Here is a 25,774-nt window from a genome sequence, read left to right as displayed (position 1 = left end):
ATGGAGCGGTCTGTACGGGACCTGAAGATGCAATCGAGAATAATTTGATTGTTTTCGTTCTGTCTCTCAACGTCGCCTTGTGTGACTATTCTCCAGCTGTCCGACTTTGTCGGAAAGGATTTTTTTGACGCATTCAAGCTTTGTTTTGAATTTGTTGTCATCTTCTTCGGAAGATTTATCTGATTTAGTTTTATCTATCTCTGTACTTTATGCTTTCTTGCAAGGAGGATGTAATATTCCCTCTTGTATTGTATCAGAACAAGGTTGAATGAATGAAACTAAGTGGTGTTCCAAAAAAAAAAGGTTCATATAGGTATTTTATCAATAGTTACTATTTTCCAATTTTTTTTTGTTTATAAAAATATTAAAGGGTATTATAAGCAAAAATGACACAAAATAGATATTAGTCTAAAAGGACATAGTTATCATTTTTTTACTCTAACAAAACGGTTTTCCCAAAGATTTAAAAGCACAAGTTCTTCCACATTTAGCAATACCCAATACCATACATTGTTGATATTCTATACCCCGTCCCAAAATTTTCATATATTTTTATAAAATAATATATTAATTTATTAACAAACAAAATTTAAAAGTCGTCATATAATCCAATATATTCTATACCCCGTTCCAAAATCTCTCAAACGCAAAATAGTTGTGTAATTTTTCTAATTTCTCTTAATCCAATATATAATTTTGAAAACTAGTATTTCAAATGCAAAAATGATAATATTCCAAATTTTACAAAATATGAAAACCTTGATGTTAAAATAAGTTTTTTGAAATGCAACACAAAAAAATTGTTTTGTAAAAAATCAAAAGTAGTGTAACATTTTGAAATTTTAATTTAATAACAAAAAGAAATCAGAAAACTTAATATCATAGCATCCACATAATCATATATCGATAAAACTTACTAAACTAATATGTAGCCATAATTAATTTATATTTCCTTAATAACTTGAATGGAGATTTATGATTGTAATCTATACTATTTATTAAATATACAAAAAACAGAGATAATACATTTTTCAATCATGCTAAGTGCTAACTGAAACATGATTAAAAAAAAAAGGAACATTGATTTGAACTGCACTGAGACAGAATCATGAGCAGTTTTCAGAAGAAAATAAGTAAACAAAAAAGTTGGTATGTATGCATGCTCCCCTTTCAGCTTTTTCCATCAGAAGAAGAGTTTTTGTAGCTGTGGAAGAGTTTAACCAGACGCTCGAGCACTGCAGCGCTTTTGGAGAAGTAACCGGAGAAACCAACCGGAGCCGAAGCAGGAGGGAAATCTTCAGGTGGCATAGCAAAAGGATGAACCATTTTCTCCATAGTCTCCAGTGTTAAACAAGAACCAACCTCTTGCAGCCTCTCTGGTCCCATTATCGGAAGCGTGTGTTCCCTCATCAATGACTCTGCCTCGTCGTCATTCTTCTGTTTATTTTTTTTCCACACCAATAAAATTAGTATATTTTTGGAACGTTAATAACAAAAAAAACAATAGTGCCTCTTCTTCTTCTTTACCTCCTCTAAGGGGGACAAATCAGCTCCACGGCTGAATGTAAGTTCAATGCGGAATCTCTTGGGGTCTTCGAGTGATACCTGCAACCAGACAATTATATTTATTAGATATATGTTAAAGCCTATGTATGATGTAAGAGAGGAAGGGTTAGACCTCGGTGTTTTCAAAGAGCCTTAGGACAATGTAGCTCATGTAATCAAGTTCTTTTGTTTTGAAAAGACGTTCCAATGCGTTTTGGGAGATGAGACTTTCTTCTCCTTGAAGTGATTCGTCGAGGTTACAGTATCTAAGTACGTTCATCAGCGAATGAATATGCGATTCCTGTTCCGATATCAAAGCAGTTTCACTCTCACTCACACACACTTGAAGACCATATATATACAAGAATATAATGGAGAAAGAAGAAGGAAACTCACAGATGTGAAGTAGAGTCTAGTCCTCACATGACGTTCAGGTGTCTTGACATTTGCATACCTAAATTAGGAAAATGAAAAGCAATTAGTATACAACACTTAAACAGTATGCATAAACCAAAAAAAACAGAGACTAAGCTATTACTTAGGATCTAATCGGTATTTGGTTTCTTTATCGTCATCATCTTCATCCTTATCACCAGTGCCAGGTCTTCTCAAATCATCTCTCTTTGGTGAAATATTTTTGTCTTGATGTTTTTTCGAGGAAGATAATGACAATGAGACATGTTGTTCTTTCAGTTCAGCAACACTCATTGCTTCTTCTCGAGTATTCCTCAAGTCTATCAAGATCTTCCCCATTAAGCGCCTAGCAACCTTTTTTGTTACACGGAAAAATAGATTTTGATAAGATATGAGAGCTCCGCTGGAGATAATATAAACTACTCTCGTAGCTAGCCTAGAAAAAATGTCAACCTTTGAACCGATTTTAAGCTTCTGTTGTGGATTGATTCCATACTCGTTTGGGATCACACCATCTGCAAGCAACTGCAACCACAAAACACATTATTTAGTCATAAGCCAACACAGTCAACGCAATACAAAGATCTACCAAGAAAGGTCATGTTCATTAGTAACCTGCCTTGGAAGATAACAAATTATTATTGTAAGTGAAAACTGGAAAAGAGAAAATACAGTTTGTACCTGTGCAACTTTGAAGAGTTCATCTAATCCTTGTAGACCTAGATGGGAATTATGCAACAGGTCGTACCTGGTGACGTTAACAGACATATTAAAGTAAATTCATAAACGAGATACACCAAAAACCACCATAACATATATAACTTACTTGCATGAATCATAAATATCCGGAATCTGCGTGATGTCAAATCGGCTGCAAGTTAAAACTCAACTATTAGTGCTACTCTCACTCACTCACAAGCCTCTAAATAATGTTTTAAAAAAGTTTGATAAGAAACTTACTCTTTTCTTTCATTGTAGAGATCCCTTGCGAGCTTTATCCACCGAGCAAACATGAGAAGAAACCCTTCACTACCGCATGGTAATCCAGAAGCAATCCTATCACTGTCAATGTTTGTCTTTCCAAGAGCCTTTGCTTGATCATACATATCATATTGCTCAGTGAGGTTCTCCTTCTCATCCATTGCAAGTATTCTTACTTGTTCAGTCACATTCTTGGTCAATGTCACCTAATGAGGGAGCCACAAAAATGAGAGCAATACCCACAGAGGTTACCAATGTGCTCATCAGCGCCTATGCAATAGTACGTTGTTGTGCAAACAAAACTCTAAAAAAATGGTTGGTGATGTACTTCACACCAGTAGTAAACTAAAGACTAGATGTAAAAGTGTGAGTACCAATTCACGGAGGAGTTCATTAGCATTGGGAGGAACTCCAGCTCCATCAGTCATCCAAGGGAATTCTTCAGAGGAGCCATGCTCATTGATCATTTTTTTGCCACACGTTACAATCTCATTCAATCTAGCCTGCATTTATAGTCCAAGTAGTGAAATCAAAACTGTTAACATATTTAAGGTGGACTATTCAAAAAATGACTCATCATGGAACAAACCTTGGCAGCTTCCATTTCAGTGCTGGCAGTATCAAGACCATCTAACATGGAAGAGTCCTTGCTAACCAAAGAAACCTTGAGAAGCAAGAAAGATAAAGACATTATTAGTAAACACCTGATGACATTGCAAATTAAGCACCAGCAATATAATAAAAAAGAAGGGTAAACCAGGATTGGCGTCAGCTGTCCTTCTAGGTCAAGCAGGCCTTTAGCAAAAGCAGCTGCAGACATCTGGTCAACATATGCAAACCAGTTTAATAATTATTTTTTCCAACACAAGCTTAATTATCTTCAGTAGTGGTCAATGTAAAAGGTGTACGTACCTGAACACGTCCCTCGTCAGAGCTGTAAATCTTAAGGTCATGACGGTATGTACTATGGAGACGAAGCAAACCAGTCCCTTCACCTGAAAAAGCATATAAGTAAGGTCATTTCATCGTCAAATACTCCAAAAAAAGAGAGAGTAACAGGCCTTACCTGGATACATATTGTATCGAAAGAATCTACCAAGCTCTTCTGCCTGCATGCAGATGAAGCAAACATCAATAAGTTAAACAATTTTTCCATATTTGGAAAACATATATATATATATATAACAAAGACAAATTAAATGGTAGAGTATGTAAAAACCTGCTTTCTACCAGCGTGAGTTAGAACACCGCCGTATTTAAGTATCATAAGGGCCTCTACAGGTCTTTCTTTTTCGCCTTCACCATCCCACTTCATCGGCTTCAGTTGAACCTTCCTGTATATCCCCGAGAAATTTCCTCCCTGCCCCATACCAAAAGGTTCTCTGCTATCAGAAAATGACCTCATGAATTAAATAAAAAATGCATAATGCTAGCTTACTTATAAGAGTTTTAACTCCCAAAATGACACTATGTAATACTTTCCACGGACTATATTCAACAAAAAAGAGAAAGTACTAAAGAACCTCTTCAAGAACTGCTTTAACTTGGCGAAGCTTCTCAGCATGTTCAAGGTCTTCTGGATCACTATCACTCTCACGACCTGGTCTACATATAATAAAAAAGGAAGACCATATTGTCGTTACCAGTATTCAACACATGGAAAAGCTAGACCAGACATGCTTTTTGGAGACAAGACACATAGAGTTGAGTTCAGGGTTCTACCTTGTACGGGGAACTAACATTCTTGTTGCATCTAATAGGTCTTGCAACTGGACTGCACTTTTTAGTTTTGTCTGCAAAAAAGAAGAAAAAATATATAAAATGAATCAAGGCTCTGATATAAGATGGACGACAGAAAAGCTGGAGCCTCTCTCACCTCAGCTCTTGGCTTTCCACCATTGTACTTCAACATCAGGTTTAACAGTTTCTCCTCTGTAACATTTAGTTTCACCTTCTGTTTTGGAGTTCGATCGCCACTGTCATGTAATAACAAAATTTTAACAGAGAAAAGTATAGAGGAGATAAAGGTGATTTATATGCTAAAAAAAACATACTGTCGAATAACAGCAATGACACAACGTAGCTCTTCTGACTGTCCATTGCCTTGGCGGGTTAGTCCTTTATTAGACTGTATAGGTTTATTGAACTTCCAAGGCAAAGTGGGAGGGAGAGTCGATGACAGATGAGGAGCCTTTGCGTCCAAACACATTTTTCTTAGCACACAAGCAGCATCGTCGTAATACCTTAATAGTATAGTATGAGAGGTTTGTGAATAATACTTTAACGTTGCACATTTTAGAGAGTTAAAATAAAGTGAAGAATGCTATTAGCTTACTTGTAAGAGTTCTTGACAAAACTCCATCCATTTACATCACAAACATATGAACATCCCTCAGATCGTAGAAGATCAAACCCACACACCTGATGAAATTTGTAAAAAAAACTAAAAAAATTGTAGTACCATTATAAAGAAAATAAAACTCTGCAAGAGCCAGAGGGATTGGATTCACAACATACAGTTTGCCTAAATGCAATGCAAAGTTGTCTAGCCATTTGCTTTTCTGCAGGTGTAAGCAACACTGGATATCTCACCTGTTCAATAAAAAAAACATAAACGTGCTACACCATCATGAAACATTTACCAAATTTTACTTTCATCATAATCAATAGACTTTGATACTCTATTCACAATATAGCCCTCTCTCCATAAGAAAATGAGATAGTGTCAAGTTTCATTCTATTTAAAGTAAATGATCGGTAGACGACGTACTTCCTTGCCATCAGTATTCCTCATAACAACACCATCAACAACAGGCGACTTTCTTGCTTCAGCATGTGCGTATTCAGGACCCACTGTGTATACCTGTATTTAAGCCATCATCCAGATTGTCAGTACAAAGCTCGTGAAAACCAAAACTTCACGAAAAAATGTTCACCAGACAAAAACAACCAGCAAATAGGAGCTAAGTCATATAAACATATAGGCGATTAACATGATAACCTTATTAATGTAGGACACTTGACACCAAGAATAGTACGATATTCTCAGAAAGAATAATGTGGTCTAAAAGATGAAAAATGAGCTAATAGAGAAACATGCAGAAGGAAAATAATCACATACCTTGACATCAGTTCCTCCGGTGGACATAAACTCTTCATATATAAAGGAACCCTCTCTCCTTACTCTTCTGACGTCTGGATGAAACTCACTTGATCGGTTCCCAATCTTAAAGTTAAATGGAGACAAACGACATACATTAGCTGAAAACGAGTCCCAGAGGAATATGACACTAATTATTATGAAAAATATATTAGAATATCCACAATTGAATCCACAGCAGCCAACTTCTTCTGGAGAGATACCTTGCGGAACAATTCTTTCATGCCTCCACCTGCAGAGCTAGGGTAGTATATCATGATACTATGGTCATCTCCTACAAACGCACAAAGAATGTTAACTGTTAGAAGATAATTATAAATCAGAAGATAACAACTAAGAACATTAGATGAGAATATAGCCTTGAAAAATCACATCTGTTTATATTCATTGTAACTCAATATTTGACTCATATGAGATAACAGATTCAAGTGAAATTGGTTACGAAATATCAGAGGAAAATAGAAAACACACTCCTATGGTTATGTTTCTACTTTAGACTTATGGATAAATAGATAATAAGCTGGCATGAAAAAGAGAGAACAACAGACAAAAAGAGAAGATCACCATTGACAGGCTTTTCCACAAATGGCTTCCAGAAGCGTTCACCATTAACCTCAACAAAATCTTCTTCCTCGACAAAATAATCTAGGTCTTCATTTGGTACCTTTCTGTTGACACAAGCATACCTAGGAACTGGGATTCCATACATCTCAAGATGCTGAAAAATGCACACAAAAGCTATTTGTTAGTACCAAGGAAAAATAAAATATATGTAGTAGCTCTTCTTTGTCTCATTAGCACTGAAAAGTTTGAAGAATTATCAAACGTGCACAGAACCAACTTTATTGCAGCCTAATATGCAATACCTCGTACACCTTGCGGCGATCATGAAGAAGATACTGTGGATCTAGTTCATTCACTAAAAATGGCCTGAACAAGACAAGTTTGAAAAGTTGTCAACCTCAGAAGCGGGAGTCATGAGAAAGCTTTACATGGGAGCCAAAATCAAGAAATAAAAATGGTGAAAAAACTCACTTTCTTAAAGCAGCATAAGCCTGAGCCTTTTCAAGAGGATATCCAGAGGAATGGAAAGCAATCAAGCAATCACAAATGGGCCAGCTGAAACAGAAAATTCTCATGTCAGGTTTTTGTACTTGATATATATATATATATTTGGACAAAGTACTTGATATATATATTAACTACTATTTCTCCTAGTACACTAATAATGGGACGTCATTCATAACTGGAAAAGGGAAAAACTAAACTCTGTAGTACAACATACCTTTCTATTGGATCTTCAAGTATGACTTTATCCCGAAAATGTAAGATCTGCGGATAAAGTTGTCCATGACATGAAAAATAAAAAGAATACACCAGAGAATATACAAAGACAATAGTCAACAACTTTTCTAACTAATGTCAACAACTTGGAACATGAACACAAAAAGAGCATCTTCCAAGCTAAATAACAAGTCATCTAATCAAAAGCAACCTCTCTCCAGGTTAAATAGTAAATTCTATATAAAGTACTACAAACCAGAAAATTATAGCATATAAAAATCTTGGAACAAAGAAGAAACCCGTGAGTACAAAGTTACCTCAAATTCACCAAACGACTCCAGTCTGTCCAAAATTTGACCCATGGGACTTGAGGAGACCTATAAATCCACAACGAGCTATCTTTGAGCGATCGAGAAGAACACATAGTAAAACACAAGAGGACTCCAAAATAAACTACAAACCAACCATCCGAGTCTGTTGGTCAGTAGAAGAAAACATCGAGCAGTAACAAATTTTTTTAAAAAATGAAAGATAACATCGGAGCCGCATTTCACCTTCTTTTCCATGACGCATACTCCAACCTTAATCTTCCCACCACCAACACCAACACTTGCTCCTTCTTCTACTTCCATATCTACTCCACTCTCGCAGAGAACAAGATGAAGGAGACAAAGAGACTTACCAGTAAAACAATGATGATCACAAGGCAGAGCAATAGCGACGACAATATATAATGCTTGTGAAGAAAGCAAAACATAGATAGACTTTGGAAAGAAAATATATTAAGAATATCTAACGAACGCTGGTTAAGCACGAGGACATAGAAGGGACAATCAATCGTCACTGGCCGTGGCGTTAAGACTAATAAAATAAATAAAAACTACGCGCAGGTATGAATTTTCAGTTTTTAATTATTTATTTTATTAAATGATGTATTTGTAATATTCGTTCATATTATATTCATTAAGTAAATATTTTTTTTGCATCTTAAACTATCTATTTTCTTACGAATGTGTGATATCATATAAAAAATATAAAAAAAATGAGTATATAGAGTTAATTAGATAATTATAAAAGCATAAAAAAAATTTCGTGTGCGATATCATATAAATAATAATCCGCCCAGTTAACAAAAATCATGATTTTTATATGTGTAATTTTTTTTATTTTGACCATTTCCTTAAAACTATATTAAATTTTACATATTTTAATTAGAATATTTTTAATATCTTTACCTTTTTATTTGAAATGCAACTCAATATTTTTTAAAAAATTATAACAAAATATTAAAAAAATATTTTTAAAATTTGTTTGAAAAATACGAAAATTACATTTTAAATTAAAATTATCCTAAAATATGATAAGTTTTGATGTAAACGAAAACGAAAATTATGTCAAAAATAATTATATTCAATGATAATAACAATTTAAATTGATTATTTTTAAGAAAATACATTTACAAAAATATCTTTTGAAAGAAAATTCATTTATCTTTCAAATATAAAATGAAAATATTATAATTAATTAATAAAAAATATAAATAAAAACCATAAATTTAGCAAATGACAACTGAGTTATATTATGCTAAAATTTTCTTTCTAACAATTTAGCAAATGACAAATGAGTTATGAGCAAATAATACCATATAATTTTTAAAAGCATAGCCATTCTTAAATATTTTTTGAATAAATAATTGTTTTTAAATTTAATCAACTGAAAATAATATCCGTACAATTGTATGAGTCAAATTCTACTTTTATTGATGCATGTTATATATTAGTGCTGCATGTTTTAGGTAACATTTTAATGATGCACGTTTTTTAAAATCTCTATTATTAAAATTATGCACGTAAGGATAACTCATGAGTTTTCTTTGTTGATTAAATGACATTATGTCCAAATTTATTTAAGGATATTTCATTAAGGTAACTGAAAAAAACAAACAATAAAATAGGAAGTTTAAATTCATTTAAGCATATTTCATTAATTTAACTGAAAAGATAAGTAATAAATTATGTAGTTTTATTCGTTTTAAGATATTTCATAAATGAAACTGAAAAAGACAAGCAAAAAAATAGGGAGTTTAATTAATGATGTAAGAACATTTTCAAATTGGTACTTCTCTTTTAATAATATAGATATTGTTATGAACTAGATTGTGAATGGCTCATAACCAAGAGATTATGATTTGTAATCTTTCCATTTATCTATGACGGTGTAATCTCCTATATAAGGAACATCTATGTTACGAATAAAGATAGACTTTTCCATTACTTTTATAACACATTATCAGCACGAAACTCTAAATCCCTAAGCTAATACCTAAATCGAAAAACCCTAACCCTAGCCGGCGATCCGACGAACTCTAAACCCTGATCGCGTCTCTTGTTCCCGCATATGTTCCAGCTCGCGTCCCCGATCAGCTTTAGCCCAAGGCGTTCCTGATCCTAGCTCAGACGTTCGCGACCCGAGAGCAGCTCCAGCACGCGACCTCTTCCTCGTTCGCGACAGCATCAGACAGCTCGCGTCCGACGATCAAGGCGTTCTCGATCAAGCAACAAAGGACGTCCGCAACCCGATAGAAGCGACTCGATCCATTCCAGCTCGCGTCCCGTTCGTGTCCAGCTCGCGGCTCAACTCCTTTGGTGGTCCGATTCAACAATCATCTAAGGTTAAAAGGTAATTCAAAACCTAAGAACCCATAATCGAACATGGATTGATTGATAAAGAATGAAACCCTAAAACCCTAATCTTTATGAATCAAAACCATAGGGTAATAGATCAAAAATCCTAATTGAGTAAATAGAAGCTCTAAAAGTTCGATAACCCAAACCCTAAATCATGTTCCTACATGATTAAAACCCCAAATCGTTTTTTTACAAGTTAAAATCCGATAAAAATAACTCTATATCTATAAACCCTAAATAATATAAGTATCAGAATTAATTATACTATAATTATCAAATCACATATTAAAACCCTAATCGAATATTTTGAAATCAAAACTGTTTTCGGTTTTGATCATTGAGGTTTTAAATCTGATTGAATCTGATGCTATGTTGCTAGAATTGTTTGACCGTTAAATTGATAGATTTATTTTCTCTTCCTGCTTGGTTAATTGTTCATCTGATTTAAAATTGTTTAAACCGACCAGCCTGTTAAAACATTGATTGAATCCGATAAGTTGCTAGCTTGCTTTGCTTATATAATCCGATAGGTTGATAGATTGATTGAGGTTTACTTGTTTAAAATCCGAATGATCTAATTGCATGATTCTTGAGGTTTAATATCATCTGCTAGGATTGATAGTTTTGTAATCTGATCTGTTTTAAATAGAAACCCTAAATAATCTGTATGATAGATTATATTGATCTGATTTGGATGTCTTTGAGAATTGAAAATTTGTATGCTAGGTTGATAGATTCATGATAAAATCTAATGTCTTGAGGTTTAAGATTGTATGCTAAGTTCGATTAAATTGTTTGATCTGATTATATGTTTTTGAGGTTTGATAAATTCGGATACTAGATAAATTATTGAAACTGATTCATTGAAATACCAATCAGCATTGAAACTGATTCATTGAAATTCATGCTTGAAATCTATATTCTAGTATTGCTAAAATCAGCCTTGAAACTGATTCATTGAAATTCATGCTTGAAATCTATATTCTAGTATTGCTAAAATCAGCCTTGAAACTGATTGAGTAATTAATAAATCTTTTTACTAGTCTTGCTAAAATTCATTGATTGTTAAACCCTAATTGCATGATTAATTGAATCTGTTTTTGCTAGTATTGATAAACCATAATATTATGAGCACATAGAAATAGCATTGCTGAGACTTGCTAGAAATTGACTGATTGATTAAATGCATTTAAGATTGATAGTCTCATTGTCCTCACAAGATTGAAGTCCGAATTGATTGTTTTTAAGAGTAAGGCCGCATGAAAATTATACCTAAATATTGAGTGATATATGATTTGAGATGTTGAAAATCAACCTGGATTTTGGTGCCCTAAATCTCTCTGGAGATAATTATTTACGGTGGGCATTGGATACAAAGATTATCCTAAATTCAAAAAGACTTGGTGAATGTATTTTGAATGTATCATAGAAGGCAATAATGTCAATGAGAAAGATTGATACATGACAATATTAATTATTAGCTATCATCTTATTAAGAGTCTCAAAGATTAGTATCTGACTATAGAGAATCCTCTAGACCTTTGGACAAAATTAAAAATCGAGATATGATCACCAAAGAACGGTGTTATTACCAAAGGCCCTATTTGATTGGAGGAATCCCAGAATTCAGGACTATAAGTCCGTGGATGAGTGTATTGCTAGCTGGGCAAAATAATGGATTACTGATGAGAAACAGTGAATTGAGACCTCCTAGATTAACCCAATTACATGATACCAATAAGGCCGCAGAAGAAAAAAAAAAGGTAACCACGTCCATAATGATAGACCACACGGTCATGGCCATGGAGAGTGGAAAAGACGTGGCCATGGCCACTAAAACACATTTGGCCGTGGGAATCACTATGGTAGAGGCCGTGGGTATCAACCCAATTTGAGCCATGATCAAGGCAGTGGCCGTGATATATCCTTTAAACCACAAAGCTCGACCAAATCAGTGTGCCATAGATGTGGAATGGGGAACCATTGGGCTAAGATATGAAGGACTCCCAAACATTTTTGTGACATCTATCAAAGAGAGTCTGAAAGGGAAGAATCCTGAAACCCACTTGGTCTATAAAGATGGTGAAAATAATTTCGAACATGATCAAGATGATCTTATGGAATATGAGACTTATGATTGCCTAAAAAAATCAAGTTGATAATCTGATTTCGACATCAAACTTGTGTGATTGCTTTTTTTGTATGCTTTCTCTGATTTTTATCTCCTTGAATTTATTTCTATTACATTGTATGCTTAGATTAAATGAATGAATGATTTTTCTTTATGAGTACATTGAAAAACGCCAATATAAGTACTAAAACAGGTATCGCCAGTCTGAAAGAAGACTATGGCTACGCTAATATATTATTGCCTAAGGGTATGCATCTAGAAATCAGCGATGCCTTATATTCACCCAGCTCTAAGAGCAAGAGCAGCCTATTGAGTTTTAAAGATATAAGAATGAATGGTTTCCATATTGAAACAATAGGCGAAAGAAACAAAGAGTTCCTTCAGATATATGTATAAAATCGCCCAAGGCCATAATAAGTCCTAAAGACTATACATGCATTCTCTACTGACTTAGACTATGCATAGATCAGTATGATAGAGGCTAAAAGCCTGTGAAAATATACACTTTATGGCACGACCGGATTGACCATTCTGGTCCAAACATGATGCAAAAATTGATATTCAAAAGCACACATTAAAAGATAAGAAGAGTTATCCCAAAGAATATCACGTGTGTAGCATGTACACAAGGGAAACTCATTAGACCATCACCACTAAAATGGCTACGAGCCACTTTTTCATAATAAAGACTATATGTCTAGATAATACTGGTGAATACATGTCCCAAGCGTTTAAATGATTATGGTATGTCTATGGGGGTAAGTGTGGATAATTCTGTGATACATGTCCATACCAAGAAAGGCTTGGCCGAAATCTTTTAAAACGCAAATAGCTGATTGATAGACCATAACTTATGAGATCAAAACTCTCATTCACAGCTTGGGCCACACGAAATTTACATGTACCTAAGTTAATACATCAGGTCATTTAGTGAGCATAGATATCCCCTATCACAATTATTAACAAGTCAAGAGCCAGACATACCCCATCATAAGACATTTGGATGTGCTGTCTATGTACTAATTGCTCCACCACAGAGAACTAAGATGGGACCTCAAAAGGAGGATAGAGATATATGTTGGATATGATTCTCCCACAATAATAAAGTACCTTGAGCCAACTATAGGTGATTATATTTGAGGCCAGGTACACGGATTATTTTAAGACCAGGAGGAGAAAAATAATAAAGCTGGTAAAAGAATGGTAAAAGAAATAGAATGGAATCAACCATCAATGTCTTGGCAAGATCCTCGGACTAAAGAATGTGAAATAGACGTCCAAAGATTATACATTTACAAAGCTAGCTAATCAAATGCCAGACACATTTGCTGACCCGAAAAAGAATGACTAAGTCATATATAAACCAGCTTGTAAAGCACCAACGAATTTGATGTCCAAGAAGAGACACAGTCAAGTTGCTACAGAGTCTAGACAACGTATGAAACGTGGTAGACCAATAGGTTCCAAAAGATAAGAATCCTCGGAAACAAAAGAAAGGTGCAGAGAATGATAATCAAAATCCAAATCCGAAGTTACTAAGGAAACCATCCCAGACATGGAGATAAGGCCGGTCGGCTCTAAGGTACAGGTACCAAACAATGTAGCTTGGGACGCCAAGCTGCAAAGTATTAAAGGTCCTGATAATAATGAATCTCAATCGATTATATCATGTCTGGAACATAATGGAACCAATAAGGAATGTCGACATAAGATGATTTATTTGCATACAAGGTAGCACTTGAATTTATGAATATAAGCGAGGATCATGAACCCACGTCAATATAAGAGTGCGCACTCGTAGAACAGATTGGATTGAATGGAAACATGGGGTTAAATAGTTTAAAGAAGAAAGGCGGATTTGGCCATATGATTAAGATGCCATATGATGTTAAAACCAGTGGATATAAATGGGTCTTGTGAGGAATAGAAATCGTGAGATATAAAGCTGATGTTGTACAAGGATTCTCACAAAGACCAGTAATAGATTATGTGGAGACATACTCCTATGTGGTGGATGCAACTACCTTTAGATTTCTCATAAGTCTGGCTATATAAGAGAGAAAATTAGACTTGCAGCAAGTTGATGTAGTGACTGCATATTTATATGGTCCACTGGATAATGAAAGTACTAGAGGGTATTGAGCTGAAAGTACAGCAAGTTCTCGAGAACAATATTGATAATCATCAAAGTATATAATCTGAATATCCTAGGAACCTCTGGATACAATTTCCCAAACAGTTGAATATCTCAAGAAAGAGTTTGAGATGAAAGATCTTTAAAAAAAAAACAAAGTTTTGTTTGGGATTACAGCTTGAGTACATTAACAATGAAATCCTTGTGCATCAAATAGTATATACAGAAAAGGGTACTCAAGAGATTTAATATGAATCAGTCTCACCCATTATCTAGTACATGGGCGTGAGATCACTTGTTTTGGACACTGATCCATTCAGTCCAAAGGTGGACGATAAAGAAGTCCATTTAGTCATGAGATGGACGATGCAGAAGTCTTGTTTTAGACACTGATCTGATTGGTCCATAAGAAGGACGATGAAGAAACCTTCGATTTTGATTTACTTTACACTAACCAGCCCAAGGAGGGATTATTTGGTTTTGTTGATTTGTTTTCAGACATATTATGTTTTACACAAGGTGGTACACACATATCACAGCAACATCATCCAAAATTCCGTGTGTGTGTATTTGAGGTCGATGACTCAATATGTTCGATCAGATTGTGGCATGGCCGATGGTCAAGAAGAACCAACTATCATGTTCGAGGACGAACCATATTCTGCCCAAGATCTTCATCACCTACGGATTGCAAAAAATTGGAGAGGTCCAAGGGACCTTCAGTAATGTCCAAATCAGGGAAAGTAATGTGTGTTGTACTCTTTTTCCTTCACCATGGTTTTGTCTCAATTAGGTTTTCCAGGTAAGGTTTTAATGAGATAACATTAAAGCACATTACAAGTTCTAAATGGTTATGACATCCAAGGAGGAGTGTTATGAACCAGATTGTGGATGGCTCATAACCAAGAGATTATGATTTATAATCTTTTTATTTATCTATCATGGTGTAATCTCATATATAAGGAACTTCTTTGTTATGAATAAAGATAGATTTTTCTATTATTTTTATAACAAATATGCTTTACTTTTTTTAATTTCTAGTCAAAATGGAGACACGAGTTGACGTTATACTAATATCGTCCGTGAGCTGATAGTGATGGGAAAACTTTTTATTAAATGTGATTACTAACAAACTAACGTATCACATGGTCCACTGTGTCACTTATCAATGTTTACATAAAAATCTATCTGTCATTATTAGGGTTCTGGTGTGATTTTTGGTCAAGAAAAGAAAATAAAAAATAAAAACTGTGAAAGAATAAAATCCAAGGATTCCAGAATATGCAGAAGAGAAAAATGTAATTTAGCTTTTTGGTTGCTTTCGAGCTTTTTCTTATTCTAAACCATTTGTGCAAAGAGTTAAAAAGGTTATAATCAAAACACAGTAGCTGACATATCAGGCTTTCATACTACATTTGTTTATTATAAAATTCTGCTAAGAACTGATTTGTTAGGTATGATCTAATCTGATATATTCAGTCTGAAGTTTTACAGAAAATTTACTAAAGTTTGATTTTGTTTTGGTCTTTAAAACCATCTCCAATAGTACACAAAATTTACTATATATTTCACTCTAAAATAAAGTAACTCTATTATAGAGTTGAATTTGCTCCAATGGTTCACTCTATAATAGAGTTACTCTATAATATAGAATGAAAAAGCAACATTACTCTATATTTCACTATATTATATAGTAACTCTATTATAGAGTGAATCATTGAAGCAAATTCAACTTTATAAGACTATATACAATGGTTTACTACATTCAACACCCTAATAACACTCCACATCATCTTCTCTTTCTTCCACCTAATTATTCAACATCTACTTTTTTTTTATCTTCTACAATAGTTTTGTTTAATAAAATTCAACACTCTATCCCACCATTTTCAATTCATATTTTTTTATCTTTTACAATATAATAACTAATTATTAATATATTTTGATTGTAATCGATAATTTTTGGGATTTGGGAAACTAAAAGAAAAATTAGAAAAATTCTAAGTGTTAAAAAACATTATTATTATCATCTATTTAACAAAAAAAGTTTAAAACACCAAAATAAATGATTATTGATGAAAAATGACTTTTTTTCTTTATCCAAATGAAACGAAATTAGTCTCTATTTATAGATTATAAAAAATAAAAAAAAAATTATTTAATTTTATTTTTTAGAAAATGTTTTATTATAAAATAAATAAGTTCTAATTATTGGGTGGATATAAAAAAATCAGAAAACGCCACTAAAAGTCCGACACTTGCATATTATCTAGAATTATTATTTGTTTTTTATTAAATACAAATATTTGTATGTGTGTCTCAGCAAGCGTCTAACATTTCCACCATTTAGAATACGCCACGTGTCAAAGCAGACCCACTAGAAAAAAAAATTCAACTGTGGACCACGTTGGTTTCTCTCAAAATTCAACAAACCCACTGCACCATATTAACAGTTGAATACATGTTTCAACAACCTTATTGTGTATAGTCTAATAGAGTTACACTGTTTTAGAGTGAAATATAGAGCGAATTTTTGTGTACCATTAGAGATGTCCTAATTAGTTATACTTATACACTTTTAGATTTGTAATATGCAAGTGTCTAAAAGCAGGTTTAACTAGACTTAAAGAAATGTTATATAAAACCAATACTGAACATCAGAGACTTATTAGAGACTTTAATACCAAGACGCATGAAGATCATATTGTTGCAGTTATTATCTCATCATCTGATCTATTCTCATTGTACTTTCTCACACAGAAATCAAACCTCTAGATAGGAAAAATAATGAAGATGGACCAAAAAAACTGAAGAGAGATAGAGAGAAGTCTAAATTGGAGGAGAGAGATGATTCATATTTAAAGTAGGTGTCACCGGCGGTGACGAGGAGAAACCCTAGCAAATAGTGGTGGAATATGGGCTTTTCCATAACGCCCGATATATAACACCTCCATGGCTCATTAACTATGGCTTTTAGGCTGGACAACCAAGCCCATGACTTTGACACAGACAGACTTAAACTAACTGTTTGCCAAAAGATTTCACGATTGATCTAACTTTACTAAACTAAAGTAGCAAACCGTTAGGAGAAAGACATGTTTTCTCAAAAGAGATTTATTCATAAAGAAAGATTTCTTGCAACAGACTCAAAGCATTTATTGTTTCGTGTATTTGGTTACATAACGTCTCAAGCCTCGCATCCAACAACAACAAACAAGATATGAATACAACAACAAGAGAGTAGTAGTGAGAGAGAAATTACAAAAAGCAGAGAAATAAACAAGAGTGTGAGACTCAGTTCTTGACAGTGGTGACGTGTTTGAGGAGCATCTCCACAACATCATTGGAAATCCTGGAAGCTTCGTTCTTGAGCTGTTCGATTTTGGCATCAGTCTCTTGCTCCAGCCTCTTCACATTCGCACCCGAGTCTCCACTTGTCTATGAGGAGAAAATATATAGGGTTATTAGAAAGAAGAAGAAGAAGAAAAGGACACTAGATTGTCTCTGAGGACAACTTATGTTACCTCCTCAAGTTTCCTCTGGAAGTCTTGCTCAGTTTTAGCCTTGTATTCGGCAATCTCCTTCTCAGCCTCTTCTTTGGCTTGCTTCAGCCTTGCCATCTTTGCTGCAACACAAGATCACAAATCAAACTCCAAACATATATAATCAAAGCTCCACAGCAAGGCAAATTGGACAATATGCATTATCCTCAACAAGTGTTTATCATTTATAAATATACAAGTTTGGATAATTTTCGGCCACAAGATCATCTGTATTTATGTTTATATTCAGATTGCAAGCATCTGGGGGGGGGGGGGAACTAAGAAAGTAGTAAAATAAGAGAAATTACCGGTCCTGGCAGCATTGACAATGTGTTGAGCTTCCTGTTCAGCAGCAAGCAACTGCTGGATCCCTCCTTGACCTCCTCCTCTGCTCGATTCCATCTCTCTTTTATCCTACACAAAAAAAAAGTCTTGTAATGTAGGGTAAAAGGTCAGTCAATTAAATGAAGTTTTTGGATCAACACAAAAATAGAACTTCTGAACCTTTTTTTTATTTGACACAAGCTAATTAATAGATAGGTGATCCAACTAACTGATCACTATTTGGCGGGAGATCTTAACGAGAAATACTACAGCAAGTAACTAACAAAAGGAAGACTCCTGTATCAAAGTGTTGGTTTTGAGATTTGGTCGGAGAACCATGATTGATCCGTTAAATCAAAGCAGATCATGTGTTAAATCCATCTAGAACCAATCCATAACTCGGACAACAAGCGTGAAAAGAAAAAAAGCAAAATAGATCTAAGAAGTAGTCAACAATACGACGATAAGTTTTTACTTCAGGCTGAAAAACCGATCTCATTGCAGAGAGAAGGCATACCTTGGCTTGGCTTGTTTCGAGGAGGAGGAGAGAGAATCAATGAATCGGAGAGGGGATCTGATCCAATTTAACTGTCTTTGACTACTAACATGAGTAGTGTGGCCCACGTTTTTTATTCAAATGATAGCCCACTTATAATGGGCCATCTTTCATATAAGAGAAAAGGCCCAAACATTTATTAATTTTAATTAAAAAAATGTATTATTGTTGTTGCGCTTTCTGTCTCTCCCTCATTCATCCAAAAACAAATATTCCTGACAAACACTCTCTCTCTCTCTCTCTCTCTCTCTAGCCCTAAAAGTAAAGTAACCATCCACGTTTTTGTTGCTTTCAAAACGAATCACAGATTCTCTCTCTCACTCTCTCTCTCTCTCTCTCTGCATCCATGGAGTCGGATAACAGCGCCGGTTTCACCTACTTGGGTCGCAATTTCAGCAATTTGAGTGTCAACGACCACTCCTCCGCTTTCAGCGACTGCAACAGCGACAGATCCGGCGAGTTCCCCTCCGCCTCCTCCGAGAGCCGCCGCCTCCTCCTCTCCTGCGCCTCCGATAATTCCGACGACCTCATCCGTCACCTGGTCGCTCATCTCGACTCCTCCTGCTCCGTGGACGAGCAGAAGCAAGCCGCCATGGAGATCAGGCTCCTGTCCAAGCACAAGCCCGAGAATCGCATCAAAATCGCCAAGGCCGGAGCCGTCAAGCCGCTCATCTCCCTGATCTCGTCTTCCGATCCTCAGCTCCAGGAGTACGGAGTCACCGCGATCCTGAATCTCTCCCTCTGCGACGAGAACAAAGACCTCATCGCTTCCTCCGGCGCCATCAAGCCGCTCGTCAGAGCGTTGAAGATGGGAACTCCGACTGCCAAGGAGAACGCCGCCTGCGCTTTGCTCCGGCTATCGCAGGTGGAGGACAACAAGGTCGCGATCGGGAGATCCGGAGCGATTCCTCTCCTCGTGAGCCTTCTGGAAACCGGAGGATTCAGGGCCAAGAAGGACGCGTCGACGGCTCTCTACTCGCTCTGCTCTGCTAAGGAGAACAAACTCAGAGCCGTCCAGGCCGGAATCATGAAGCCGCTGGTGGAATTGATGGCTGACTTCGGATCCAACATGGTGGACAAATCGGCCTTCGTGATGAGCCTGCTGATGTCGGTGCCGGAGTCTAAGCCCGCGCTCGTGGAGGAAGGAGGGGTTCCGGTGCTGGTGGAGATCCTGGAGGCGGGAACGCAGAGACAGAAGGAGGTAGCTGCGTCGATACTGCTTCAGCTCTGTGAGGAGAGTGTGGTGTATCGAACCATGGTGGCTAGGGAAGGAGCGATTCCTCCGCTTGTGGCGCTTACTCAGGCGGGGACTAGTCGAGCGAAGCAAAAGGCTGAGGCTTTGATTGAGTTTTTAAGGCAGCCAAGATCTGGGGTAACTAGTAACGGTGGAAGATCGTCCCAACTGTGAGAGATGATTCAACCCTTTTGTTATTTTACACTTGTTAATGCTTAAAGATACACAGATGACAAACAATCAGACAAGGGTGTAAATAGTTTGTGCACTAAATTGTAGAAAGTTAGCTTTGCTTTGCCCTTATAAACTATCTTCTTGCGTTTGGCTTTTATTTTTCAAGTTGATAAATCTCAGTTTGGTTTTAACAGTTTCACTTCCCACTGAAATCTATTATCATCTTGGTAAGTAATATATCAATACTAATATAACTAAATAACCCTTACATGTGCAGTCTATTGACTGACTATAATGAATATTTTAAAGAACGATGAAGAAAACACTAGTATTATATGGAAAACTATTGAATAGAATAAGAAGTGGTAGACGACATAGACATGTTCTTGGGAAGTCAAATTGCCGTGGGACAAAGCAAAAGAGAGAGAAGAGCATGTTCATCATCGTCTTCATGTTTATGTTAACACATAACATGCTAAAAGACATGATCCCAAAAACAAGAAAACAGGAAGATGCATATTACTCCACTTGGATATTAGTATATCCTTCTTCTAAAGCCGCCTGCAATCTCTTCCGTTTCATTCTCTAGATACGCATCGAGTTCACAAGAAAAGAAAACACAAAACCTCGTTAAGATTCATTTATTATAATAAGAAAAAGAAACTGGAATCCATATATCCTCACAAATTAAATAACTCACCTGCCAGATTGATCGCATGGTTAGCTTGAGCATCAGCCTCGGAATTGAGTTCCTACAAACAATTAAATAATTGCCATCTTCACTTCGAATGTATTAATTAACAACGAAGTTAACTACAGAGTGCATCAAAATCAGAATCAGCAGGCTAAAGAAAAGGGGGTTGAGTGGCTTTACCCTGCCAACGTGTTGAATGTGGAATGAGCTAAACTGCCTCATAAGCTCCTTTGCTTGTCCACAAAGCTGAGCCATTTTCGGGTCTTGGACTCTCCATGCACCTTGAACCTGCTTTGCCAATTAGTCAGATACTAACAACACAACACAGACGACTGCTTGAACGTAGACAAATAAGAAAAGAGTCAAACTAACTGGACCTGCATACAGACAAGCATTGAATCACCCTGGACGCGCACATTTCTAAAGCCTTTGCTAAGAGCACACTCGAGGCCAAGAATGAGAGCTCGATACTCAGCAACGTTGTTTGTAGCAAAGCCTAAACCCTCGCGAAGATAGAAGAGCACAGTATTGTCTGAAGCACGGAGAACGGCTCCTGCACCTGCTCTTCCTGGGTTTCCTCTTGAAGCACCGTCAAACTCGATGGTACATGAGCCCTGAGTGGATTACATTTCAGAATATTATTATTACTAAAAAAAATATGCACAAAAAAAAAGAAACAAAACAAGCATATGAGGAGCTTAGAGATACTTGAGCAACGTTGCGAGGTGGAGGGCAAATAGGTCGCTCATATTGAGCAACATTGGTCTCAGGATTCCAAAAGTATAAGTTGCCAGTTCGATCATCGACAAGGCATTTCCAAGGCTTGGGAAGAGAATGATCCATAGCAAGGGCTTCCTGCAAATAAAAGGATATGGTAATTGAATAAGATGAACCAACCAACAGATGCTAACAATCATCGTGGAAGCAATACAACAAACAAGTGGTGGTCTAACATCATCATGTTCTACTAATGCATGGTAACTATCTAAAATCCTACGGGATTCGATCTTAGTTTTCGATAGAATAAAACCCACAAAGAGCAATGAGGCGATTCAAATCAGGATTCACGACGGCTGGGAAGATGGACCAATCTTTTATTTTCTAGGAAATTTTTTTTATCCCAACATATAATATAACAATGAGGTACCACTTAACCAATTACGATTACATGATCATCCACTCACGATTTATTACGAACTCAGCCTACAACGATATGTATATGTATCGTTATTAAGTAATATACAATTCAATCACACCGGTTTGACTCATATAATTTAGCAATTTGATCAGACAGGTTTGATCCTTCTTATTTATCTAACATAGTTTATTGCTTCCTCGAATATTAACTGTTTGCATATCATTTGTGCACCTATCTGTTTTAATAAATTAGGAACATGACCAGTTATAGAAATTTAGTCCAATTAATTATTTTTTCAATAATTAAAAAATAAACTATATGTATTGTAACTTCTCCTCCTCCCTTCATTATGGGATCCGCACGACCTATTTAGCCAAAATGTAAATTACAAAACCATTCATTTTCTATAAAGTAAGTTATAGAAAATAATGGTTTTTATGGTACCTGTTATATAATTTAGCATAATTGTAAATATATATGTATATTATTTATAGTTTGTGTTGCAATATATTTTTGACAAACTAAAAAATTCAGTATATTTTATATTTCAAAATAAAGCTTCAATTTTTGTATTCATAAATTTATGATTAGAAAGTTAATAACAGAATAGTAATCAAATTCAAACATATTTACATGGAAAAAATAAATAAAAAATTACAAACAACACTATACCTGCGTTTGAAGTAGGTGCGGGTCAAGATCTAGAATAGACAAATACTCCCTCCATTTTATTTTATTTGTCGTTTTAGACTTATGCACACGGATTAAAAAAACGTTTAATTTTGTACATTTTCAAAATAAAAACATCATTACCCATACACCTAACCATATTTCAACCAATGAAAAAATAAACAGAAGAATCTTATTAATAAATGTTGCATTGAAATCATAAAACGACACTTATTTTGAAACGAAAATTTTCTTCCAGAACGACATTTAAATTGAAACGGAGGGAGTATGATTATAAGGAAACAGGCATATGGACATATGATTACAAAGAAACGGGTGTATGCCGGATCAACTTTTAAATTGCTATTATTTTATAAAATTGATAAATAGATTTTGATTAAGATTTATATACAAATATGATTACAAAGAAAAACATAAATATGATTACAAAGAAAAAACACAAATATAAAAATAGAATTTCTAAAAAAAATTAAGAGAACAAAAAATATACCCTCAGAATCTAGTTTATATTTATTTTGTTTCAGTCAATAACACACGCAGTATGATTACAATTGAAGAATAAATTTCTAATTCTTGTTAATTAATTATTCTCTGTATAAGAATAATCACATAACTCATTTTACAATGTGTTTATTTACTATGTATTTTTCCTTCATTATTGAAGTAATATTTGGTTTATGCCCATAAATAAACAGATTTTTTTTATTAAAAAAGAAAACTATTTTGGGCAGAGTCTAATTGGACAGACAGACTGAGAATGCAATACACCGAGCTGCTTTTGCCAACCTGAGCCTTTCGCTCTCTGTCATCACTCTCTCTATCACTTTTATGATATTTGCATCCTGCAACAACAAAAAAAAAACATCGTTGAAGAGCTTTCTTCACATAAATGACTTAAAATACCAATTATTTACTATCTATCCAAGTTTTTCTTCTTTGTATCAAGAACACGACTATTTCATAGTGTAACTAAATACTAACCTTTTTTGCCTGTTGAATAGTAGGCATGACGTTAGCAACATCTCCAACCACTATTATATTGTTAGTATTTCCTCGACCATCCCTCTCCGTTGGTGAAGTTGTTGAATGCCTCCAATCACCGTTGACTTGTAGTAGTATCTGCCACATTGTCAATGATCACCAATGTTATAAAACTAGAACGCCTTCGTGATCCCTCCAAACCAGAATTCAACCAACATGCATGAAGATTATGGAACGTTTCTCGAGAATAATCACAAATGGAATAAAATCAAAGAAGCTTAGGGCATGATTAACTTCGGTCTCTTAGCCGAGGTTCTTAACTTATGATTTGACACTTTTTTTGTTTTTTTACATTTTTCGGCTAAGAGACGGCTCTTAGAGCATGTTTAATGGGGGTTCTTAAAGTGGAGTTTTTAACGGAATATAAAAACCTGTCTCTTAACTTTTAATTAAAAAACTTAAGAACCGGTTCTTAAATAAGATATTTAAGAACCGGTTCTTAAATAAGATATTTAAGAACCGGTTCTTAGGTTTTTTAGTAAAAAGTTAAGAGAGAAGTTCTTATATTCCGCTAAGAACCCCACTTTAACAATTCCCATTAAACATGCTTTTAGAGCATGATTATCGCGGAGTTCTTAAGGTGGTGTTCTTAGCGGAATATAAGAACCCGTCTCTTAACTTTTAACAAAAAAAGCTAAGAACCGTTTCTTAAATAAGAGTTTTAAGAGCCGGTTCTTAGTTTTTTTAGTTAAAAGTTAAGAGGCGGGTTCTTATATTCCGCTAAGAACCCCACCTTAAGAACCCTCCAATAATCATGCTCTTATATCTCTTATTTAAGAGACAGTTCTTAACTTTTCTTAGTTAAAATCTAAGAAAAGCTAAGAACCGTTTCTTAGCCGAGGTTAAGAACCCCAATTAAGAGACTGGGTTAATGATGGTCTTAGAGCATGTTTAATGCAAGTTTCTTAGCTAGGTCTCTAACTATTAAAATATAAAAAAGTAATTAAAAGTATGAGAAATAAATAAGATATGTCTCTTAGCTTAGTTTCTTATGTTGATAAAAAAAAAAGCTTAGTTTCTTATTTTTTCTCCATGTGTCTTTTTGTGAATGATTTATTTTATTTTATTGAAATAAATTTTAATTATATAATTATTTTATTAATAAAATTTATCTAAGAGACTCTAAGAGACACCGTTGAACGTGCCCTAAGACTTTACTTTTCCAGTGAAAGCCTAACTTCTGTTTCAAAACGTCGACCACCCTTGTGCGTTGCCTTTATCGGTTCTTTCCAGTTTCCAGTAAAATCGCCAACCAACAATACATCCATCCAGGGATGGCCCTGAAATTTAGAGTACCTTAGACGATTTAATAAAGATTTCAATAATTTGGAAGCTTAATATATTTTTTTTTACAAATTTGGAGATCTATATACATAGAAAATTTTTGGAGGATCAAGAAAAATGTTTCGATAGGCTTGGTCCAGTACCAGCTCTCCATCCTCCCCCTGTCACAGAGCAAACCAGGGTGCAACATAAAACATAGAGCCCAGTCGAGTTGTTGTCAACCTTACAGATCAAGAGGTTCTTGCAAGAATTGCACCAACAAATAATAAAAGCGTGTGAGATGACTGAACCTTCTTTCTTTCCTTTTGTGTTTTTTACACTTGTTAATGCTAAAGATACACAGATTACAAACAATCAGAGAAGGTGTAAATAGTTTGTGCACTAAATGTAGAAAGTTAGCTTTGCTTTGCCTCTGTAATCTATATTCCTTGCGTTTGGCTTTTATTTTTCCAGTTGATAAATCTCAGTTTGGTTTTAACAGTTTCTACTTCCCACTGCAATCTATATCTATTGGTAATAATATATCGATTATAATATGACTAAGTAACCCATACATGTGCAGTCTATCTATAAGGAAAGATTAATATTTTAAAGAAGATTAAGAAAACAGTATTATATGGAAAACTTATCGGATAGAATAAAGTAGCAGTAGACGACATAGACATGTTTTATGTTGACATGAAGAATTAAACAAAGGGAAGTAGTGGAGGAAGCAGGAGAAGTGGTCATATCACTTACCAAATGGGGAGGAGTGGCTAGTC

General features: G+C 35.0%; 4 protein-coding genes and 1 non-coding gene across 8 annotated transcripts; 1 reads left to right on the top strand and 4 right to left on the bottom strand.

The window, feature by feature from the left end:
- Positions 1 to 929: 929 nt before the first annotated feature.
- Positions 930 to 8,218, bottom strand: LOC106388663 (inositol hexakisphosphate and diphosphoinositol-pentakisphosphate kinase VIP1-like). 3 transcript variants are annotated; one of them, XM_013828784.3, is made up of 30 exons: positions 7,939 to 8,218; positions 7,702 to 7,761; positions 7,386 to 7,432; positions 7,136 to 7,219; positions 6,967 to 7,030; positions 6,665 to 6,818; positions 6,304 to 6,374; positions 6,062 to 6,166; positions 5,711 to 5,803; positions 5,458 to 5,532; positions 5,276 to 5,361; positions 4,995 to 5,183; positions 4,817 to 4,916; positions 4,663 to 4,733; positions 4,464 to 4,545; positions 4,160 to 4,300; positions 4,007 to 4,049; positions 3,853 to 3,935; positions 3,698 to 3,760; positions 3,530 to 3,604; positions 3,315 to 3,443; positions 2,920 to 3,146; positions 2,786 to 2,830; positions 2,641 to 2,707; positions 2,413 to 2,484; positions 2,084 to 2,313; positions 1,942 to 1,999; positions 1,679 to 1,846; positions 1,528 to 1,605; positions 930 to 1,434 (listed from the first exon to the last, which is right to left on the bottom strand). In XM_013828784.3, exons 1-30 carry the CDS (start codon positions 8,014 to 8,016, stop codon positions 1,171 to 1,173), a joined length of 3,102 nt encoding a protein of 1,033 aa, XP_013684238.2. In that variant the 5' UTR covers positions 8,017 to 8,218; the 3' UTR covers positions 930 to 1,170. The 3 variants fall into 3 exon arrangements, with proteins under 3 accessions (XP_013684238.2, XP_013684236.2, XP_048605988.1); XM_013828782.3 differs by having other exon boundaries at positions 930 to 1,437; positions 7,939 to 8,216; XM_048750031.1 differs by having other exon boundaries at positions 930 to 1,437; positions 3,530 to 3,760.
- An 8,770-nt stretch (positions 8,219 to 16,988) lies between these two features.
- On the bottom strand, positions 16,989 to 17,070 carry LOC125584888. The gene has a single exon (XR_007321795.1). It is a non-coding gene; the product is annotated as a small nucleolar RNA Z199 (small nucleolar RNA).
- Positions 17,071 to 17,467: 397 nt separating this feature from the next.
- Positions 17,468 to 18,813, bottom strand: LOC106388664 (V-type proton ATPase subunit G1). Of its 2 annotated transcripts, none has more exons than XM_013828787.3 (4): positions 18,720 to 18,813; positions 18,187 to 18,309; positions 17,861 to 17,961; positions 17,468 to 17,774 (listed from the first exon to the last, which is right to left on the bottom strand). In XM_013828787.3, exons 2-4 carry the CDS (start codon positions 18,278 to 18,280, stop codon positions 17,631 to 17,633), a joined length of 339 nt encoding a protein of 112 aa, XP_013684241.1. In that variant the 5' UTR covers positions 18,281 to 18,309; positions 18,720 to 18,813; the 3' UTR covers positions 17,468 to 17,630. The 2 variants fall into 2 exon arrangements, with proteins under 2 accessions (XP_013684241.1, XP_013684239.1); XM_013828785.2 differs by having other exon boundaries at positions 18,187 to 18,292; positions 18,720 to 18,805.
- A 123-nt stretch (positions 18,814 to 18,936) lies between these two features.
- On the top strand, positions 18,937 to 20,359 carry LOC106384133 (U-box domain-containing protein 4-like). The gene has a single exon (XM_022699385.2). It carries the CDS (start codon positions 19,105 to 19,107, stop codon positions 20,164 to 20,166), a length of 1,062 nt encoding a protein of 353 aa, XP_022555106.2. The 5' UTR covers positions 18,937 to 19,104; the 3' UTR covers positions 20,167 to 20,359.
- Positions 20,360 to 20,497: 138 nt separating this feature from the next.
- LOC106388665 (uncharacterized protein Mb2253c) lies at positions 20,498 to 22,025 on the bottom strand. Its single transcript, XM_013828788.3, has 6 exons — positions 21,895 to 22,025; positions 21,569 to 21,715; positions 21,238 to 21,474; positions 21,041 to 21,148; positions 20,867 to 20,918; positions 20,498 to 20,751 (listed from the first exon to the last, which is right to left on the bottom strand). The coding sequence occupies exons 2-6, from the start codon at positions 21,701 to 21,703 to the stop codon at positions 20,702 to 20,704; spliced, it is 582 nt and encodes a 193-aa protein (XP_013684242.1). The 5' UTR covers positions 21,704 to 21,715; positions 21,895 to 22,025; the 3' UTR covers positions 20,498 to 20,701.
- Between the last annotated feature and the right edge of the window lie 3,749 nt (positions 22,026 to 25,774).

Source organism: Brassica napus, chromosome C3, assembly GCF_020379485.1.
Source record: "Brassica napus cultivar Da-Ae chromosome C3, Da-Ae, whole genome shotgun sequence".
NCBI classification, from domain to species: domain Eukaryota; kingdom Viridiplantae; phylum Streptophyta; class Magnoliopsida; order Brassicales; family Brassicaceae; genus Brassica; species Brassica napus.
The sequence above is the reverse complement of the archived record's forward strand: the minus strand, read 5'-3'. Positions and strand labels throughout refer to the sequence as shown.

Bases quoted from the DNA above. Each gene is read 5' to 3' on its own strand.
- LOC106388663 (XM_048750031.1), bottom strand. From the start codon at position 8,016: ATGGAAGTAGAAGAAGGAGCAAGTGTTGGTGTTGGTGGTGGGAAGATT. The intron at 3,444-3,529 runs GTTTGTTCCATG...CTATAAATGCAG, and splicing joins CTGAAATGGAAGCTGCCAAG to GCTAGATTGAATGAGATTGT. The intron at 2,485-2,640 runs GTACAAACTGTA...TTGTGGTTGCAG, and splicing joins AACTCTTCAAAGTTGCACAG to TTGCTTGCAGATGGTGTGAT.
- LOC106388664 (XM_013828787.3), bottom strand. From the start codon at position 18,280: ATGGAATCGAGCAGAGGAGGAGGTCAAGGAGGGATCCAGCAGTTGCTT. The intron at 17,962-18,186 runs GTAATTTCTCTT...CTTGTGTTGCAG, and splicing joins TGTCAATGCTGCCAGGACCG to CAAAGATGGCAAGGCTGAAG. The intron at 17,775-17,860 runs GTAACATAAGTT...TTCTCCTCATAG, and splicing joins TCCAGAGGAAACTTGAGGAG to ACAAGTGGAGACTCGGGTGC.
- LOC106384133 (XM_022699385.2), top strand. From the start codon at position 19,105: ATGGAGTCGGATAACAGCGCCGGTTTCACCTACTTGGGTCGCAATTTC.
- LOC106388665 (XM_013828788.3), bottom strand. From the start codon at position 21,703: ATGGATCATTCTCTTCCCAAGCCTTGGAAATGCCTTGTCGATGATCGA. The intron at 21,475-21,568 runs GTATCTCTAAGC...TAATCCACTCAG, and splicing joins CACCTCGCAACGTTGCTCAA to GGCTCATGTACCATCGAGTT. The intron at 21,149-21,237 runs GTCCAGTTAGTT...TTGGCAAAGCAG, and splicing joins CAATGCTTGTCTGTATGCAG to GTTCAAGGTGCATGGAGAGT.